At 50.9% G+C, this 21,517-nt stretch overlaps 1 protein-coding gene across 1 annotated transcript; it reads right to left on the reverse strand.

The window, feature by feature from the left end:
* Window positions 1-12,753: 12,753 nt before the first annotated feature.
* On the reverse strand, window positions 12,754-17,523 carry HAND2 (heart and neural crest derivatives expressed 2). The gene is made up of 2 exons (XM_054990232.1): window positions 16,450-17,523; window positions 12,754-13,102 (listed from the first exon to the last, which is right to left on the reverse strand). The coding sequence occupies exons 1-2, from the start codon at window positions 17,038-17,040 to the stop codon at window positions 13,004-13,006; spliced, it is 690 nt and encodes a 229-aa protein (XP_054846207.1). The 5' UTR covers window positions 17,041-17,523; the 3' UTR covers window positions 12,754-13,003.
* Between the last annotated feature and the right edge of the window lie 3,994 nt (window positions 17,524-21,517).

Here is a 21,517-nt window from a genome sequence, read left to right on the forward strand (position 1 = left end):
AATGCCCGTGCCCACTGCTGGGCGCAGCTTCTCCGGGTCTGCGGCTTGCCTAATCAGACCCCCCCCCCCACACACACCTTCACCACCGTGGCTCCCATTGGATTGCTGCGCCTGCAGGTCGTGGTTGTGCCAAGCAGCACCGACGTTTCGGGGTCGCCTAAAGGATTCTGGACGTGGTTTTATACACAGCCCCTTTGCGAGAACTGGCCTGGGTTCGCAATGTGGGGCCACATGGCCGGAGGGCTGTTCCCTTTCCTGCACAAATGCAGGAAAGCGCCCCGGCAGGTCTGGCGACCACAGAGACGGGCGCAGGACCCAGTTTGGGCAGCCACGACGAACGAGACTGAAGCGGGTTCCCGCTTGGTCCGGGTGCTGGTAGCAGAACCCCCTTTCCCAGGCGCGGCTCAGCAAACCCGGTTCGGGGCGTGGGCTCCAGAGGGCTTCTGGGAGAGGCGGAGCTTTCGTCTGGGCTCAGAAAAGGGATGCGGAGGCCCCTCCCTTCTTCGTCTCCTTCAGGCAGCGCCCCCCTCCCTTGCACCGTCCGCTGTCCCTGGCGCGCCTGCGCACTCGCACTCAAGCTTTGGCTTTTGGATCTCACCCTGCCGCAGCAGCTGGGGCCTGAGGGCGGGATTCAGGCACCGCGCAAGGAGCGCTGAGACCGGGCGCACGCCACTGTCGTCTAGAGAGTTGGCTGAGGGCGGGTTCAGTCGGGGTCCCCAGGCGAGCACCTTTGTGCAAGCGCAGCTAGCAGGGACTGAGGCCAGTTGGAACCTGACCAAACGATGGAGCCACCCGGCTGCAACCTTTGCGCATTTCTTGGGTGGACGCGACGTTAAGCTCCGTGGCACTTATTTCCCCGTGAAAGCGGCTGGGGAGAGGAATTTTTTTTTAAATTGTGTGTGTGGGGGGGGGGGAGACTCAGTGTTTTAAAGATCTCAGATCCCTCTCTTGGTGGTGGAGGAAAGTGCCCTCAAGGCATAGCTAATTTATGGTGACCCCTGGTGGGGTTTTCAGGCCAAGAGTAGCCGAGGAGGGCCCGATCTTGTCAGATCTCAGAAGCTAAGCAGGGTGGCTGTTGCTGAGTAATTGAATGGGAGACCTCCAAGGAAGACCAGGGCTGCAGAGGCAGGCAATGGCAAGTCACCCTCTCTCTCACAGCACTTAGATTCCTTTTGGATCTGGAGACTTACTCTTAAGACTCACACACTTTTTGCCCTTGACAAGCCACAAAGCTCCCGGTGCGTGTGGTTGGATCCTGCCGGAGTTTTCTTTCACATATCCAAGAAAGATCTCTCCATTTGAGACAGTGGGACATGGCCATATCACGGATGGAGCCTCTCATCTCTTTGGCCCATCCAAGTCCTGCTCCAGAACAGATTCTTGTACCGCTTTCTCCGGCCACTGGCTCCTGCCTGGAGACAGCATCTTCCCGCGCCCCGCCAGGAGGACAAAGTGCCCTTTGCTGCAAAGGTGGCTGAAGAACAGCTGCGCCAAAGGCCTCGGGCGGTCCAGGTTCGGCTATTGGTTCCCACCAAGGACCAGCACAAAAAGAGGGCGGGAAAGGAGAAAGAGCTGGGCCCGGAAGCTGTTCGCAAAGATAGGGCTGGAGCACAGCGAGCCGAAGGTGGGGCGAATCTAGAAGAAAAGGAGAGGGGAGACGGAGTAGCGAAGAAAGGGAAGACTTCACAGCACAGTGGTCTATGCTGTGGGGCCTTAACTCTGGAGGCAACGGCGGGAATGTCTTCGGAGGAAGCACCCACTATCTCTTACTGCCCGTCGGAGTCATCCTCGAGAAGTCGACACAGGCACTCCCTCCGCCACCTGGCCTGGATCCACTTCTAGCTAAGGGAGCCTCCAACCCCTCTCCCCCCAGTCCCATTTCCAGGCTAGAGACAGAAGCATCCTTTCTCCTTTCTTGCACCGGAGCCGAGCAGCTTTTCCTCATCATCGGTTCACTTTACGCTTTATTGGGTTTTTTAAAAATCCTTTTAGCCGGTTTGGAAGCCAATTTTCGGCTGAAAAGTGGGGTAGAACGAGAGTCTGCCCGGAGAGCATTTTGGCCTCAGCAGATTGTCCCGCACCCGGATTTAGGGAGTGAGAAGGTCGAGCGCAACGCCCAGAAGATGCTGGGTGGCCTTTAGGGACCTGTCCCTTCCTGTCGCTCTGACCTGGATGGCACAGCTAGCCCGATCTGGTCAAATCTCGGGAGCTAGGCAGGGTCGGCACTGGTTAGTACTTGGATGGGAGGCCACCAAGCAAGGCCTCCATGCAGAGGCAGACAATGGCAAATCACCTCTGTTAGGCTCTTGCCCGGAAAATCCCAGCAGGGGTCGCCATAAGTCCTTGGCTGCTTGACAGCACTTTGCCCCCCCACCCTCCCCGGGACTCGCTGATGCAGAAAGTAAATATTGTACAGCAAGGCAGTTAGGATGGTTTATGGCTACAGGCCGGCCTCCTAGAAATAGGAAGACTTGCCACTCATGTGGCATTGTAGCATGGGTAGCTAGGTTAGCTTTCTCCCCACCACCGAGAATCAGAGCTTTCAGTGTCCCAGAGTTACAGACAGGGGAAGTTAAATGGGTGCCCAATGTGAAAATAATGGGAGTGTAAGTACTGAAGGCCTGTTGAGTTCAAAAGCAGAGTTTCTCCCGGAGGAGCTGGGTTCTGTGACTTTTGCTTTGCCACAGGTTAAAATTCAGGAGAGGCAGCTTTTCTCAACCTTGAGCAGCAGAAATCAGAAACGCTGCACCTGTTGAATTTCTGCCTTGCGTGCTGAAAGCACAGAAACGTGGTCAGGAAAAAGGTATCTCTTCGCTGAGCTATTTTCATGTCATGGGCTGGGGGTGGGATGAAGAACAGGCCAGAAGCTGCAATTTATGTGATATTGTTAGCAACGCCCCCCCCCCCCAGCAACTACAGTCCTGGATTACATATGAGCCATAACACTTCAAGATGCCACCCTGCCTGCCTTTGATGACATGTATTTGTTTAGAGAATTCCTCCTCTTTCTTCAGCAGAATCCAACTTGCCTCCTCCTCTTCCAAATCCTCATCTGCAACTATGAAGTGCAAATAAAACGACATCTGTTAAAAGGGAGATTTTGCCGGATTTCTTTGCTTCCGCTAATATATCGGGTTTGTGTTGGATTTGCTATAGGTAAAGAAAAGTGGGTAGGGTTTGTTAATAGGAGCTCGTCGATGAAACTTCATTCTTATTACAGGTTAACCGTGGGAGTTCGCATTACACAAATTAAGGTTGACTATTGCCTTTCACAGAAGGGGGGGGGACACGCCTTGCCAAATCTCTCTGTCTCTTCTTACCCACCCACTTGAGGAAAGTATTTGACTAGAGCTGTAGTCAGGTATATCCTGACCTGAATGTCCCAGGCAAGCCCGATCTTGTCAGATGTCCGAACTAGGCAGGGTCGGCCTTGCTTAGTAATTGGATAGGAAACCTCCACAGAAGACCAGGATTGCAGAGGCAGGCACGGACAATCCACCTTGGTTAGTCTCTTGCCATGAAAACCCCAACAGGGGTCAGCATAAGTCTGCTATGACTTAATGGTACTTTCCACCACCCAAGAAAAATGAAACTACCGCCTCTCCATCCTTAAAATTTCCTTTCTTTTTGACGAAATTTGTGATAGGGTATGAGTTTTCCCGAGTCACACAGCTCATTTCTTCAGAGCACCTTCTCACCTCTGAAGAAGTGAGCTGTGACTCTTACTACAACTTTTGTTAGTCTTATTGGTGCTACTGGACTCTTGCTCTCAATGCATTATTTTCTATTCAAATGAAGAGGGGCTGAAGAGTGTTGAAGTTAGCAGAAAGCTACTTAAGGTAGCTTTAGTCTTGCGGACCAAAGCAGGCAGTGGATCGATTTACTAGGAAGATTGATTATATTCGATGGGCTGAGAAAGAAGAGGCGCGGACCTCACTTTTGCTTCCATCGAGTTCTGTGGAAAATCCTGCATTCCAGTCACCTGGTTGGAATTTGGCATCTCTAAATATGTGTTTCAGATGGTGTAAAACTAATGTGGGCCCAGGAATGACTAAAGAGATTTACACCCGTTTACATCCATTGAGGTCAATGAGATTCGAAGGGTGTAACTCTGGTTAGGACTCCCAAGGAGATGCCAGAACTCAACCCTGTCCGGAAACCTTCCGAATTGGAAAATACATGTTCTATAATCCCAGGTGTGTATCTGTATAGGGAGAGAGGGTTCTGAATAGTGTTTACTTTCTCCCTCTTTCTCTGTGACCGTTGCCCATCTTAAAGATCTTTCTTGCAAAACATGATAACATGCCCTCTTGGTCAGATCTCTGGCATGAGGTTCTGGGACTAAGCCTGGGGGCAGAATACGCTCTGCTTTAGGGGCAGGCTTTATAACAACAACAACAACAACAACCGATTTATATACCACCCTTCAGGACAATTTAGCCGCCCAATCAGAGTTGTTTACAAAGTATGTTATTATTATCCTCAGGAGAACCTCCTTGGAGGTGGGTGGGGCTGAGAGAGCTCTGAGAAGCTGTGACTGACCCAAGGTCACCCAGCTGGCTTCAAGGAGAGATGTGGGGAATCAAACCCGGCTCTCCAGATTAGAGTCCTGCTGCTCTTAAGCACTACATCAAACTGACAAACTGTTTTTTTGTTTGTCCACTCAATAAATGCACCATGGGATCCGCCCATTTAACACACACACACACTTGGGAATCTTGGAGATATTTCTGCGCTCCTCCACAGGAGCTGCTCATTAACAGAAACTCGTTTTCCATTTATATAAAAATAAAACAAAATCTATCCAGTTAACAGGCTGCAAAACCTCAAGCAGCAAAAAGTGGGGTGGGATGAAAGCGCAGCTTCGACTCGGAGGGCCTGGAAGGCAGCCTTCCCGGCGCATCCGCATTCCAGCTGGTGGCCTGGGCTTCAGTTGGCGCTTGGAAAGGAGCTTGGCGATTACACCCAAGACTGGAGCAGGATGGCTCCTCGCCGTCTGATCTGACGTCAGGGTGTCCGCCGAGCCTCTAGTTGCAAGATAGAAAGAGAGAAGGGGGAGGAGGAAGGCTCTAATCACTGCCAGATGTCCTTAATAGCAAATATCAAGACGTCTTGGGTGCCTCAGAATAAATTTGTAATCACTGCTCCACAAACCCGGCATCGAAGTAGCATCACATGAGGAATATGGAGGGCTGGAGGAAGAGAGCCCCCCCCCCCCAGCCTGCCTTTGGGGAGAAAATGGGGGTGAAATGGAAGGCCTTCTCTTAAAACAGCGAGTCTGATTCCCCCCCGCCCCCAGCCTCCTTGGCTTCCCAGAATTTATGTGAATGTATAATTCAGATAACAACTGCACTTTAATCTCCATTAGAATGGGAATGCGGAAACAGCTGAACCGTAATTGCCCGATTAGAAAATGGGAAGATTGGAGCTGCTTTGGAAAGAGCCCATATTTCATAACCTGTAAATGAGAATGAATGCGCGATGCCTTGGTAGAACAGAAAGTAGCTGCAGTGGCAGGAACATGAAATTCGTTTCCTCTCTACAACCCTCTCGTGAGTTGAGATAAATTTGGTAGCCCAACGCAATCCCTCTTCCCTTGATGACTTCAGAGCCAGCCCTTTCGTTGGCAAAAAGAAGCCTTTTATCAAAACACGACACACTGTGCACGTTATTACATGGCTGGTCACAACCGGCTGTACTATTTGGGTCGGTCTTGATCAAAAGTATTACATGGCTTTTGATCTTGGACTGTGCTTCCATCTTTTCTAGATAGTATTTTGCTGCCGCATATGCGCAGCTGGGATGGCAATTTAGTTGCCGGACAGACTTCCAAATACCACAAAGCGATTTCCCACCAGGTCAATCCACATGAAATCAAGCGGCCCAATCGGCCTGTCGGTATACTTGGAGAGGTCAGCCTAAACGGACCACCAAACGGCTCCTAACCCCCATCTGACGCCATCGTTAAGAAGAGGCATGATTAAGTGTCATTATCCGGTTCTAAGTAAAAACTCCGGCAAATTGGACAGGCAGGGGGCGAGGCGGGGTGAAGGCGAGCCCCATTTAGGCTAAATTCTGTAACAATCAGCTTACGAAGCTATCGGAAAGGTCACGCGAAGCGCTTGAAGGAGATCTAGCCGCCCCTAAAACTCCTTTTCTCCCTCCCATTACTAACGCCATCTGTTGTTTTCTAAATAGGTAGGGGAGAGTAATAGAACATTTCCTTTCAACCTGACCTTCTTATCTAGTCGTCGAATAAGAGGACAGCTATATTGATTCTGAAATAAAGAAGCACACAATGTTACTTCTTTAGGGCCAGGAAAATGTCCTTTTTTGCCCCCTTGATTGCAACTGGAAACGGACGGTTCTCTCATCTTAGTTCATAGATCTGGAGCCCCTCCTCGTTTAGCAGAGGGCTTCCCACCCTGTTGCATTGTGCTCAGTTCAGACAGAGCAGGGCAAGAACATTTGCAACAAAGAAGAATACGACTGAACATGAAACTCGGCCTTATGCACGTTTTGCTCAAAAGTAAGCCCCACTTTGTTCAACTGAGACTCACTCCTAGCTATGTTAGCACAGTTTAAGTGCAACAGTGTACACCTTGGTGTCATTAAATATCCTCAAAGCGCCCAGTGAATTCAAGAAGGGTTTCAATTCGGTGGTCCGTTTGCTTACAGATCAGCAGGGATTTATTTCCAGGTAAAGTTACTCGGGACCTTAGCAACGACGACAAATATGCTACTATAATAATGGAGGCCATTCTGATGTGGTCAGACGTAATGAAGCTAAAGGGGCGAGCAAATGGACTTGATTCGGTTTAGATGGTTCTGGTAGTCCAGGCCAATCAAACATTCCACTTCTTATAATGGCAATGTCCCGCTGAAATGAATGGCACTTGTTCCAAACAGACGTACTCGGGAAAACGGCTAAACAGTCTTTTTGGATGTTATAGTGAAATTGCTTCTCTGGAACCAAATATAATCTTAACTGAGGGAGTTAATCGAATTGAATTCAAGTGATCTTCGGAAGAACCATCTAATCCACACCGAGCTCCTTGAAAGAAGAGCAGAATAAAAACGAGATAGACAGATAGACTCAATTCAGCCAAAGGAAAACAATTTTAATCCCATTGATTCCAGGAGGGGAAATTACTGTTCAAGAAAGTGCCATTCTTTTCAATAGGGATTATGTGCAAGCAACTGAGCATAGGATTGCACCCAAAACCACTGAAACCATTGGGAGCTCAACTGAAGTGTGTCTAGTAGGTCGCCCCATAAGCCATAACCTTGACTTTAGCGCTTTTCCTGATTATTACAACCTGGTTAAAACATTTTATCGTTCAAACTGATCGTTCAAACAATCTTGCACGTAATAGCTACTATAGCGCAAGGCATTTAAAACATCAACTGCAGAGGATTCGAGATTAAGACCTGAATCAACTATTTTGTGGCCCCCTGATGTTGGAATAACCGGCTCCCATTTGCATTGATCCACATTTATACATTTAAGCTTATTTTTATCCTCACATTTAAAATTGGGAGTCACCAAATCTTGAGAATCCTGGCTCTTGTCAATTACATATATTTAAGGGGCTGAAGCTAAGTACTGAAAGTAGCATTAATCCCAGGAAAACTAAAACTCCATGCACATTCCAGGACGCAGCCAAGGGACCCCCGCCCGAAACATTATTTTGTAAGTAAATTCCAGATACTTTTATGGACTCTGTTTCTGAGGGATCGCCCCCACTCCATTTAACACCTACCCTAAGCAGACAAAACAAATAACCAACAAAACCCCCCAAATTTTGCTGCGGAATTCTGCAGAGGCACCGCTCCGTCTATAAAAGAGTCAGGCCCCACAATGAAGACATTACAGGGTGGTTCAGTCGCGTTGAAATCAAAGGAAATTTTTTCAGAGCAAACGTGTTTAGGATCCGAATGCCTGTGGGATAGTCTAAACTCAGCAACTTCCCTATGTCGAGCTGTCAATTTCAAATAAAAGGTTGGAAGACGGTATTCCAACAGCGCAATCCTAAATGCAGTTACCCCCTTCTAAATCCATTGAAGTCAATGGTTTTAAGAGGGTATAACTCCACTTAGGATAGCACTGCTATTCCCACATCATCTTCTTGCAAAAGCAACCCCATTGAAACCAATAGGCCCCAATTATTTCAAGAAGTGGATTTCAAATGACAAAGCGAGAAGATTTGTGACCTGATCCTATCTAAGTTTATTTTAGAAGACCCACTGAACTCAATGCTTTTAACTTCCAGGAAAGAGCGTGCAGAATCGCAGCCTTACAAACAGCCCTCAAAGTATTCCTTTTTTAAAAAAAAGGCAAAGGGAAGCTATACCGCAGCTTAATAAAGAGGACCACCTTCCGCTCCAAGAATAAGGAAGAGGCTACATCGGATTGGGAAACACGATTTTAAAAGCATTTCCATTCAAGAAAAAGGGATTCTGGACGCTTTCCACAATTAAAGCATAGTTAGGAGTTATAGCTTCAGAGGGTTTAATGAGCATGTGACGTGCTACGATTTTCTTTTAAAATGTGCAGGCAGTTCTGACAACACTTTGGACTACAATCTCCCCCCTCCCCCTCCCCCAGCTACTTCCAAATACGTTCATTGTTTCCAGTCCCTGGCCAAATGAATGACTCCAGCGGCCCAGTACTTCGGCCTCCTTACTTGGAATCGAATCCCACCGACAAGCAATGAAATTTACTCCCAAGGAAGTGGAAGAAGAGCCCTCCCTCCGTTCAACTCGACAGCGCTCTGGGCCCTGAGCTTGCACTGGAGTCCCGCCGCCCAACCACACGCAAATTCGAGATCGAGCCAGTGGGAAAGAACTGAGGATAAGAGCTCAGTCTCCTGCAGGGCTGAATGACAGGGAAGAGAGAAGTTCTCCCAAGCAGTCTCTAACAAGCGGAGTTCCTTCCACCTCGGAGGGACTTGCCTCCAGGCATCTGGTCGCGGGGCGAGTCTTGGGGGCCCGATCCACTGCCTAAGGGGCGAATAACCCGCCATGGCTTCGGGTTTTCTAGGCGGGCACCCGCACACTTGGCCCCCACCCGGGCTTCCTCTGCTGCCTCTTTCCCCCAGCCAGCGGTTGAGGATTCTCTTCCTGGCAAGGGCTGGCTGGTTGGTTTCCCTCTCGGATTACCCACCAAGTCGCCTCGGAGCAAAGACAAGTCAGGGAGCCGCCGAGGGGGAAAGGGTCCGGCTCTCTTCCCAGGCCTCCTCTCTATCTCTTCCCTCCCCGTGGCGCTCGCTGCAGGGCGGGGGGTGGGGGATGGAGATGGACGAGGCGGCGGCGAAGCTCAGGCTTGACCTCCGCGAGAACTTTGGAGGGAGAGGGAAGGAGAGGTGGCCGCGTCTTTCTTGCCAGGCTCTTCCCCAGATCCCCGGCCAGGGCCAGCCGCTTATCAGGGCGCAGCTCCAGGCCGCCGATCTGGGGCAGGGCTCCTGACATCCCAATCGACCATCAATTTACCTTCCACCGCCCCGCTTCCCCATTTAGCCTTTTAACGTCAAAAGCTACATTTTTGTCGGCTCCGGCCTGTCTAGGCCTCTCGCGATTTCGCTCCAGGAATGATTGCTCCTGAGAAAATAGCAACAGCCCCATTACCGAGCAATTAAAAAGGATCCCCTCTCCCCCCACCCCTTCCAATCTCTCTCGTCTCTTAACCCATGCGCCGTCCCATGCCCTCTCGCCAGTCTGGGAAAAAAAGAAACATTTTCTAAAAAGCTCTGTGGATCGCAAGGGTGGTGGTGGTGGTGGTGGGGTGAATATATCAGAAAAACAGGCGATGACCATCCTAAACACATGCCCTTGGAAATATGCCCTGAAAACAACGGGGTTTATTTGCAGGCCTTTCCTGTTAGGGTTGTATGTGAGAGAGCACCTAAGAGGCAAAATATAGGGCGCTGTCTTGCCACATCAGTAGGACGCAGAGATGCCAAAAAAACCCGCTACCAGTAAGTTCCATTGAGGTCCTTTCACAAGTAAATCCCACTGCTTCCAGTTATCCAAGCACGTAATAATACCTTGCAAGTAAATGAGCTTTTAAAAGACTGGTTCCTGCCTATTCTGTTGTCGATGCCAGCTCTTGTCTTTGATCTTTAAAATGCAATAAAGAATACTTGTATATACACACATACATCGATTCAACTTAATCCACCCTCTCTCATATACACATGTCTTGGGAAGCAAAGCCGTAATGCCCATCCGGCCTTTCTTCCAAGGACATGTTCTTAGAATTGGCGGTAGCGGCTGTGCTGCCGACAGGGTGGGAGGGAAGGAGAACGCCTGGATCGCTGGGGTTTACTCTCTGCGAGTAACCCGGCACAGATTTCTCTTCCTCACTTTGAGAAATGGTCGTTTTAAAAAGGAAAAAGTTGTTAAAATTATCTAGGAACACATATCTCCCTTTAAAAAAAAACCCTCACTACAAGCAGGGAAATAAAATGCCCCGTTCTTCTAAAAACTTAGGTGGAAGCGAGTTTACTATAGGAAAGCGTATAGGAAACAAAGACTCCCTCCTCGTTGTGGCCGGCTTCTCCCCTGGATATCAAGCTAAAGGCGATACCAACCGCGGATAAGCTACCTGCTCTTCGCCAGCCACAGCCCAGAGCCCTCGACCTCTAATGCAAACATCCCTCGCAACCCGCGCTGCGGAATCCGCCTGCAGTCCAGCCAGGCCAGGCCAAAGGGCGCCCGGCAACCAGAGGGACCTGCAGAAGCCTTTTTTTTCTCCGGCGAGGCTCTGTCAACTCAACTGGCCGGCCCAGGCCCGGCCCAGGCTGCCTGACCCCGAGGCTGGGAGAGGGCACGTCCGACTGGCCCAGTTGTCGTAACCTCGCAACCTTCCTATTGTCAGGGAGGTCCGACCAGCGGTGCAGAAGGCCCCTGCTTATCTTTTTAGGGGCAGTTGGAAACCGACCCTGTCTGGTTGTCAGAGCCGGTCGGAGCAAGCCATTGAAAGGAGAGCAGCGCAGAGAGACTTCTGCGGGCAGCCAAGGCGGATTTCCTACATGCAGGGGGCGGGGGCGCGAAGATGTAAAAGAATGAACTTGAAGGAAGGCTGGAGAACTCTTTCTCTTAGCCCTGAAGACCGAGAGGAGAGTGGGGTGCGTAATCCCCATGCAAACCAAGGTACTACTTCAGTACGTTTGTCTCCTAAAGCCAACTGCCCTTTCCACGCTCGCTTTGGTTTTGTGCCGAATTTCCCGGCGAAAATAACGATCGGGGATTCGATCTCGGGACTGGGGCGCAGCGAGCGTTCGGCTCCAAGGCCCCTTCCGCTTCGGAACAGCCCCGCCGCGCTCAGAGGGGCTGCGCGGCTTTGAAACTGGGCGGGGAGGCGGCTGCGAGTCAGTTTCAAGGCAAGATCGTTAGCAGCGCTCTGGGCTGGAGCTCTTGCCAGGGCTGGATTAAGAGCGGGCTGGTCGCCGTGAATTGGAAAAGTGCAGCCCAGGAGAGTTTTTCTGGGAACCACAAAGTTAATATTAAGGTCAACGTTTCTCATTGTAAATCTTACACGCAGCCCCCCCTCCTACTCGACGTAAAACGACTGGTTGCATAACCACTTATACCAAGGCACTAAAGCTTCCTTGGCCTGGCCCCAGCCAAACCACCCGGGCCAGGCCACGTCACCGCTGCTCGGCGCAACGCCCGCCGTATCGATTGCCCTTTGCGAAAAGAATGCACAGGAAAGCTTGAGGGAGAAAACGGCCAGCTTCCGAGAGCAGGGAGGGAAACAAGACAAAACAAAAACAGCCTTCGCTCTCATTCGTAGTATCCTTCCCCTTTCCACGTGTGTAAGTGCCAAACTCTTTAAAAGGCCGTTGTAAATTATCCCTAGTTTAGTTTTTTTTAAAAGAAGTATTTTCTCCAGGAAATAAAACAAAGGAAACTCCTTCTGGTTTGACCCAGTGCTGTCCTTCTGTCCATGTACCTAAATATACATTAGAACAAATAGCTACTCTGTTGGCACAATTTAAAGGGCGCCTTCACTCATCTCGGTGCAAGTAAATGTGAGTAAACGTGAGTCGGATCGCCGCCACAATGCCCCAAAGAAATCTCCTCTCCTTCCGTATTTCGCCCACGCATTGCCGGGTTCTCTTTCCCTAAAAAGAAACTTGCAGCTCCGTCCCAGGCCAGTGTTTGCTCAGAAGTAAATCCCAACCAGTTCCGGAAACCTTTCCCAAGTAACCGCGCATAAAAGGGCAGCTTTAGTTGCCATTCGGCTTACTAACTAGTAACTAGCAGACCCAAGCAGGGCTACTATAATCCTGCCCAGGTCTATTCAGTGGGGCCTGCGCCATAACAAAGTATGTACGGAGGCATAAGAGATGCGATTCGCTTTTAGTAAAAAACACACACAGTGGTTTATTTGAATAGTTACAGCGTTTACACCTTTCCAAATATTATTTCCACTCCACAGTACTTTTCTAATTTTAATTTTTTTTTGCTTCCTCAAGGACCGAAGTGCACAATAACAAGGAACTGTGGGAAACCTCTTCCAGCTATGGAAAGCCCCAGAGGAGAAAGCCAGGCCCCGGCTCCACCCGGGGAACGAAGCCTGGGGGGGGGGGGCAACCGCTCCGTCCTCGACTTCCTTCCCACATGTTTAACAAAGAGGGCAGGTTTTGGAGAGATACACTTCACACTCACACACACGCGCACTGCGAGGAGGTTTTTTGTCCCGTGTGTTCTATACAAAGCAAAATAACATTCACGAAATATATATATATATATATATATAAAACGATGGAAACCACATTACCCCTTACCACGCCGGAGTTTTCCTCTTCATATATTCAAACATGGAATGCTTTCCTTCCAAGATCCACATTTTTAAGGGGGAGATTAGGGGAGGGAAATTGCACATAAATAAACCAGACGATTCCCAAACCACCACCACCACCGCAGGTCCTTCGCTCGGCCCCTTCGCTCGAGGCTTCCGAGTCCTCCAGGCTCCCTGGGCCAGTCCGCGCCGCGCTCACTGCTTGAGCTCCAAGGCCCACACGTGCTGCGGCCAGCCAGTCCTGCCTTTGGTCTTCTTGTCGTTGCCGCTCACGGTGCTTTTCAAGATCTCGTTCTGCAGAGAGAGGAGGCCAAGAGAAGCGCAGAGATTAGCTCCTGGCCGGGGAGGGTCTCGCCTAGGTCCCGCCCGCACACCTTCGGCCCCAGGGGCAGAAGAACAACCACGCCGGGTCAGTCTCGGGTACATGCCCGAGCTGATCTTTGGCCCAAGCCCAGGGCAAATCTGGGGCAAAGCTGCCTGCTTCCAAGCCTAACGCAGCCTAAGCGCACTGCGATCGAGGGCCGAGCGCCAACTTTCAGTCTGCAGAACCGCCTCCTTAGCAAGGACTGGAGCGATCCACCAAAGCGGTTAAGCCGGAGGGAATCCAAAGAGCGTTTAAGGAAGAGGGACTGAGAGGGACTGAAAGCAAAGTGGCCCATCAACTTTCTTTTAGCATGACGTAGCCACTGCTCCGACTTAACGGCCTTCTGAATCTTCCTGACCCACAAACAGCAGTGCAGCTGGACACTAAGAAATCAATTGTAAACCGGTTTACTCAGATCGGTTCGGTGGGCTTACTCTCAGGAAGGATTTTGAGGATTATATCCGCTGGGATCGAATATGCTGGGAAGCGATTTTTTTTTACTACTAGGGCGATATTTAAAAGTGCGCACAGCTGACCTTCTAGTATCTCAAAAACAAAAGCCTTCGGGTACATGATCTCCCAGGATCAGGGCGCAGTGCGGGAGCTGCGTATACTAAATGTATGGGCTGCAGGGAAACGGTTCTAAGTCATCAATTCCACAGTAAAACAACCTCCATATTACCGTGCATAACTATACCCATCATTTCCCCTACATATGCACAGCACACCGGAACTCTCTCTCACTGGGTGGAAAACTCTTTCATTGATCTAATCCACTTCTGTTACACGGATTAGCCTGCACGGGTGGAAGCAGCTAAATCAGATCTGCTTTGCAAACTGGAGGCTTTGCATTCATTGGAAGGGGATTCTCGAACAGGACAGAAATGCGCCAGCTTCGGCCTTCCTATCTTTCCAAGACAACTCCTTCGGGAGAAAAGCAGGCCCAGTTGTGGGATAATATAAATGTAGCGCTAAAAAAATGGCACAAGCAAGTCTCTGGGAATTTTCACAGGCTGACCACTGAAAACAGGACACCAAAGGAGTAAATTCCAAATTAACATTTCAACCTCCAGATCACTTTAGATCCTTCCTTCCCCGTGGGACTTGTATCCACCGTCCTTTTCTCCCCAATCCATTCTTAACTCACTCTAAGCATAAGCTGCTTCCAAGCCGAAGAGCACATTTTTAGGGTCTAACTCAGAATTGTATTTGAACGTGTGTTCGAGCTCTCACCGCAGGATCTGAGCTGCAGCTCCTAGACTCTTAGCAAGAACTAATTTCCTTTTCTCAGCCACCCTTTCCAAGCAGGCAGTTCCTTCCACGTGGTCAATATTTTATGCAACACTCGGATTCTTGGTTTTCACAGAAGCAACAGGGAAAGATATGGTGAATTATTGATAGCGGAAGGAGGCGATCCTCAGCGGACTTTTGCAAGAACGCTGCAGGGTAGACGCTAGAACTGGATCACGCGCGAATTCCCTCCTACATCCTAGCTCGAAAAAGCGAGCGCGTTGGCTGCGTTAACGCAAGCTTAAAAGCAGGGAAGTCAATAGGGCTTTAGTGAGAATGTTTGATGAGGGGTTCCAGCTAAAGGGTTACTAAACCGGGTGGTTTGCAGATTGGGCAGCAGCCTCGCAGCGGCCGAAAGAAAACAATGCCAACCAACACCCACATCTATAAATCTGGACTCGGCAACTTGGACCGAAGTCCGAAATAGTGACCCCCGCTTTTCCTAAGATCTGCAGGGCTTTGTGTTCCTGACCAGTTTTCCAGAACGCATCTTTCTTTGAAAGCAAAGCGAAGAAGTTCAGGAGAAGGTGGTCTGTGTTTCCCGGCTAAGGGCCTCAATCCAAAATTTGCTATATTAGGGCCTAGCCTAAAACAATATGTAGGATATCAGCTCTTTGTGGACTGCTCTCCTGCACCTTCAATCTACAGACAAGCCCAGTCCACAAATTAGGGAAGCTGGAATATTTGGGAAGGAGTTGAAGATTTAAATAGAACTTAACCTCTGGACTTCGGTAAGCAAAAACGCACCACCGTCGTAGGGCTAGAGGTTTCGCTTTTCAGGGAAAAGGCCCAAAGGATTCTCCGTACATTTACTTTGAAGCAGCCCCCTTTGGGCAAGCTGGTTCCGCGCGGCTGCATTTCGGGTGTCAGAATTCGAAGGGTCGGCCTTGCAGCAGCCTCGGCCCAAGCGATCCTGCTCGATCGCTGGAGATCCCTGCCTGGATTCTTCTAAAGCTGTTGCCCTCGGAGGACTTCCTAAGCGCTGGAGGCCAGTTCCATTGAGATCAATGGAGGGTGCCGGCAAGTCAAGGCATAACGCAGCCGGGTAACACCCCATTTAATTCAATAGAACTTCATTCCAAGTCAGTCTTTTAAAAATGGCCTGCGTTCAGCTGGGGATTTGGAAGCAGATTTCTTTCACTTCCTGCCGTCTCAACCGAGGCGGGTGGGGCTGCTTCTGCTGGACTCTCGCTATGTATTTTTTTTTTAGTTTAAGAAAAAGAGGCGCTTCCTTTCAAATAAGCGCTCTCGAGTGATAAAACCTGCCATCCACGTAAAGAGCAAAACAGTCCCCCTCACCCCACCCCTACTCGACTGGGAAAATGCAATCCAGAGTCGACAGGGGAGTAATTCACGACTTCGTGACCGTCGTTTCCATGGAGCAAACGGCGAGTTCCAAATCTCAGGAACCCGGAACAAGCTGCTAAAAGGCAGAGATCCTTAAGCGCCCTCTGCTCCTTCGAAAGAACGCGATTTGGGTCCAAGTAAATGTGTTTAAAATGCTGGAATAAATCCGCTACCCCCAAAACACTTCGTTGGCAAAGAAACCCTACGGAGATCAGCGACCCTCACTCCGAACTCTCTGTCCTCACCTGGTTCTAACCCAAGAAAGGGCAGCCAGGGACCGTCGCCCCGGTCGGGGAGGTTTGGACGCCTCCTTCAGACGCGTTTCCCTCCTCGTGGTTCGCTTTCGAGCCGGATGTGGAGCACATTTGACTCGGGCCGCTGAGCTTGACCAGGCCTGCTTTCTAGACTGGAGCTTTGCTCGGAAACGCATTCCCAGGGAGCTCGAGGAGGAGGGACCCTCGGCACCCCTACCGTGGAGTAAGCCCCACCGAACAGAAGCGGGCTTACTTCCGAGCAAGCGCGCCGTGCCGCTGTTCCCGGGCAGCCAGGCCAACTCGCCCGGTAGCCTTTGGGCTGGAGAGGTGTCCCGGCCGCCCCGCGCCCCGCGCCCCGCCCTCCCTCCGGCGCGTCTGGCACTGACCAGCTCCTTCTTGCGCTTGTCCTCCTTGCCGTCGCTCTTCTTGATCTCGGCCTTGAAGGCCTCGGCCTCGCCGTTGGCGTCGTCCTTGGCCAGCAGGTCCATGAGGTAGGCGATGTAGCTGGTGGCCAGGCGCAGCGTCTTGATCTTGGAGAGCTTCGTGTCGGCCGGCACGTTGGGGATGCACTCGCGCAGCTCGGCGAAGGCGCTGTTGATGCTCTGCGTGCGGCGGCGCTCCTTGCGGTTGGCCGTGCCGCGCCGCTTGACCGGCCGCGGGCCGCCCCCCAGGCCTGGAGGCCCCCCGCCGCCGCCGCCGCCGCCCGGGGGGGCCACGCCGCCCACGTAGTGGTGCGGCGCCTCCAGGCCCGGCGGCGCGGCGGCGTACTCGGGGCTGTAGGAGAGCGCCACGCTGTAGTCGGGCGGCGACAGCTCGGCCGGGTGGCTGCTGATCAGCCAGCCGTGGAAGTAGGGGTTCTCCTCGTGGCCGCAGCGGCTGGCGGCGGCGGCGGCGGCTGCAGCGGCGGCGGCGGCGGCGAAGGGGTAGCCCTCATGGTGCACCACCGGGTGGTGCGGGAAGCCGCCCACCAGACTCATGGCCCTGCCCGGCCCGGCCCGGCGCGCCCGGCGCCCTCACAAGCGGCTCGCCATGGGCTGGCCGCCGCGGGCAGGGTCAGGGCCTCCCGCCGCAGTCATGGGAGGGGGCGCCTGCAAGGGATCGCCCCTCCAGCCAAGGGAGCAGCGCCTCGCCGGGCGGCCGGCCTCCCCCGGCGGTCCTCGCGTCCTTCGGCTTGCGGGAGGAGAGCCGGACTCACCCCCGCATCCCCTCCAGCTTGGCCCAGTCGGTTCCGCAGGCGGCCTGTGCAGTCGCTTCCCCTCCCGGGGCTAACACGGGCGGGCGACCAGGACCGTTGCCCTGGCTCTTGACGGTGGGGGGCTCACGCCAGCGGCTCGGCTCCTGGCGCAGCTCCGGGACTCGTCCTGCTCGGCCGGAGACGCTGCACAGGAGGCCGGGGGCAGAGGGCGGCTCTGGGAGCTTGCCTTGCCGGGCCGGGCGCTGCGCGGGGCGCTGCTCGAATTTCCTAGCCTGATCTCCATGTACAGCTACATCTTTAGGGCAGCTCGGGTTAATATATGTCGTCAGAGGCTCTCCCGGCCAATCCGCGGCGCCGGGGGCGGAGCTTCCCGCACTGGGCCATAAAAAGTTTTTTTTAAAAAAAAAAAAATCTCTACACTGCTAATTGCGCAGCTTCTCGGCCAGGATTGGCTGCTCTTCCTGCCCGTAATGTAATTAAAACAAACGAGGGAAAGCCCCCCCCCCCACTCCAGCAGAGACAGAGGTTAATACCAGTATTTAACAATGCTTTGCTGTAAGTATGTTGGGGTGTGTGCGCAGATATATGTATATATGTTTGTGTGTGTATATGGGCTCATCTCAATTCTGGTGTCGTATGTCTCCAAAGGTATGCATGAGCTATAATTATAATATAATACAAGAACGTATATGTGCCTCTATATTGCCGAGCAATGCATGCAGAACTGTATAATGTAATTTTTTTTCTATGTTGAAGCTGTGGTAAGAGTAGCATTCATGTTCCTAGTTAAAATGGCTGTTTTGTTTAACAATTTTCCAAATGTTTAATGTAGAATATGTGTGTATGCATATGTGTGTTTGTGTAAACATTAATGGGGGTGCATTCATTGTGCTTTTATGTGGACTCTAGTTATTAGCAGTGAAGGTTGCCACCCAATTCTTATAGCTTGGGAAAAGGTTTTCTAGAAGAAAAATGACGATAACTTTCAAGTAAATATGAATGGGTAGGTCAGTGAAATAGTCTTTGGCTGTGCCTGTGTAATATACTTACCCAGGTTACTGGATTGTTAATGGACCTCGTTAATGGATTTTCCTTTGCAAACCGTTCTAGTCTGAAATAGACTCGCTTGTTTGTATAGTATTTATTTAGTGTAATTTGGTTATATTTACCTGTAGCAAAAATGAACCAAACATTTATTGGTTATAAGAGTAATTTGCCTCCGCGAGTGTGGGCTTTCAGGAGGAAATGACTGCTTAAGAAAAAAAAGCTATCTCAATCCAAACCATTTTCTTTCAGCTCGTTTGGTGTTCACACTTTCCTACATCAGCCCAGTTTCTCCTTGACTTAACCCGCCCAGTTAGGTAAGTAACAGAATCTTTTTAACAGCATGTCGAGAGCTTCTATTCTCGTTTGTGTTAACAAAGATATAAAGATCTCTCGGCGTTTCTCTTGTTTCGCCAATAATCATAATACTGATAGTAAAAAAACCGCCCCGAAATGCCCAGGCACCTTGAAGGAAAAGGGTTTCACTGATGGGCAGGGAGTCGTTAAAGAGATGTTTAATAGGCAGGCCCGGCAGAAAGCCAAAAGATATAGAGATAGATTTTTGTGCTTGAGGCGCGTTGAGCACATTGAAACAAGGCAAAGGAGCCCGGGGCAGCTGGTAACACGAAGGTAGGAAATTGCGCCAAGAAACTGCCTGCGCCTTCCCAAATGTCTCAATGGCTGGCCAGGGCGCGGGCGGGCTGGCCGACTGGGTCCAGCAGCCCCAGAACTTTGCCAACGAATTGCAGATCGATTCAGACAAAAGATGCAGGGATTCTGGGAGGGAAGGCGGTTGAAAACTGGCTATAAATCCCCGAACCCCGCGCTCCCGAGAGCCTGCAAGGAGTGGAAAATCCGCTTTCTGGAGCTACTGGAGTTTGGAGGATACCGGGAGAAAGAAGGCGAAAGGCAGTCCTAGGATCCGGTCGCTTCCTGGGCCAATCACAGCGGACACAATGAGGACTGGAAGTAAATCGCATTGAAGTCAGTGGGGTTTCCTTCCGAGTAAACAGAATCGCGGCCAAAGCCTGCCAGTTTCTCCTTCTGTTTGGACACCGGGGTCCTGCTTCGAATTAATCCCGCGGCAAGACACACAAGTCACTTACTCCGGGGCGTTTCCCTTGGCTTTCGAAGGGTGCAAGTGGAGGGAAAGGGGACTGCTGTTGGCAGCAGTGAAGTGCCCTGGAATCAGCCATGCATTTTCTTGGGAGTAAGCCTCACAAAGTTTGAGGGGAGGGGGCAGGTACGTGTGCAGGGGGTGGCAGCCTTCAGAACCCCAAAAGCGATGAGCTCTGATGCGCAGACCAAGGAAGACTTCTGGTTTGCTCTGAGACGGTCAGACAGAAGGATTTGTTGGAAATGTGCATGGATTGATGCCTATACTTGTGTGGGTGCGTGCACAACTCAATCCGAGACCGGCCATAACTGTGCAGAGTAAATAGTAGTATAGCATTGCTGTAAATAGAAATATATGAATAAAAGAATTGGACTTGAAAGCAGCGTTGCAACTTTATTTCAGTCCAAGTTCTTCAAGAGGTAGGATGTTATTCTTAAAACACGGTTATGTAGCGCACTAAAAAGAGCAGTGACTGCAATTCCATTTATTTACAGTCGCTGGAGAATTTTTGTTTTGTTTTGCCCATGGATTTCAATGCGATTGCACTCAATTAAGGTGAAAAATGACTGTCAGGAGAGCGCTCAGAACGGGAAGTCCGAGCCTAAACGGGAACCAGGTTAAATCCTCGCATTTGACTTTAATCCGATTTACCGGTGGAGGCTTTAAAATGGCCCTTACGAGGGAGTCAGTTTCATTAACCTCCCCGAGACTCGCTTCCGGGCAAAGACGTTTAGGATTGGAAATGTGTGCCCATTTAAATGTTATTTGTTTCTCTGGTTGGTTCCTGCGCTCTGTCGGCCCCATCCTAAGCATATTGATTTGGAAAAAAGCCGCCTTCTCTTCAGCCGCGCTTCCTTCTGTGGAAAGAGCGTTGTGCAGTCTTGATGGGATCTCCTTTCCAGTGGCAACATATTTCTTCCCAAGTCAGATGTCAGAATCGGGGCCGCCCTGCACCCGTGTTGAGACTGTGCCAATGGATGCCAAAGTCTTAGCAGAGATATGGCGTTTCTTGCTGCGGAGAAAAGGAGAAGAGAGCAGCGGCTTTGCTTAGATGCAGTGTTTTGATTGGGACTTCGCAGGGGCTGAAACCCGACATTTCTCCTCCAAGACATTTTGCCTTTCTGTGCAATTGGGCTAAATCTCTCGGCCTTGGGGCATTCCCAAAGGCGAGCCGGAGAAATGGATAACTGCGCTGTGGTGAACCGCTGCAACCGGCTCCTTAATATCTCCAGGGATGGGGAGCAGGGCGAGCGGGCGGTGGAGCGATGAGCGCTCAGGCTTCGCCGAGATACTGATCGCAGGAGCAGAGCCCTTCGGGACTTCAATGGAACACAGCCCCGTCCCTTATCTAGGCTCCCAGGCCAAGGGCCTCTTCATCTGCGCCAATATCCAGGGCTTGTTTATTTGCATGCCTGCCAATAAGGTGCAGCCCAAACCTCTCCGAGGTTGTTGATTTATTTACACAAACCCGCCTGGCCGACTCGATCTGTTAAGGATCACCCCCCCCTTTGAAACCGCCTCCATCAACACACGACCCTCAAATAACCTACCAACCACTTTTGCATTTGATCTGTGCTTTCCCTCGGACCCCGATGTTAAAGGCTTAAGGCGAGGGGGGCATTCTTCGTCTGAAACGATTCGTGTTTTGGCCTTTCAAAATGTCTCTCTCGGCTTTCCTGCCCCTCAGAAGAAGGTCGCCAGAGCCGTTCTGGCTTGTTCTTGACCACGCTAACTCAGTCTGGAATGTAAACTGCTTGGTTAAGATTTGGGAGGCGATCCTAGAGACGCCTGAGGTCCACTACTCTCCACGCCAGTCTATGGCATTTCAGCTGTCTGGTGGCTGAGCCGCATAACACCGGGACAAGAAACTCCTACTTTAGGATAAAGGAGGCTTAAGTCCCCTTATTCTATCTTCCTGTGTGAAAGATAGAAAAATTGTAAACCATAATGAAGATACAAAAATTATACATTGAGGGAAGGAAGGAAATATCCAAAGTTCTGACTGGGTAAATGGTGGGGGGGGGGGGGGAGGGAAAACTGATAAGAAACGAAAGATTCAGTGATGAAATTATATTTTGAAAGAGGAAGGAGGGGGGTC

This window comes from Eublepharis macularius, chromosome 10, assembly GCF_028583425.1.
Source record: "Eublepharis macularius isolate TG4126 chromosome 10, MPM_Emac_v1.0, whole genome shotgun sequence".
NCBI lineage: Eukaryota > Metazoa > Chordata > Lepidosauria > Squamata > Eublepharidae > Eublepharis > Eublepharis macularius.

Bases quoted from the DNA above. Each gene is read 5' to 3' on its own strand.
- HAND2 (XM_054990232.1), bottom strand. From the start codon at position 17,040: ATGAGTCTGGTGGGCGGCTTCCCGCACCACCCGGTGGTGCACCATGAG. The intron at 13,103-16,449 runs GTCAGTGCCAGA...CTCTCTCTGCAG, and splicing joins ACAAGCGCAAGAAGGAGCTG to AACGAGATCTTGAAAAGCAC.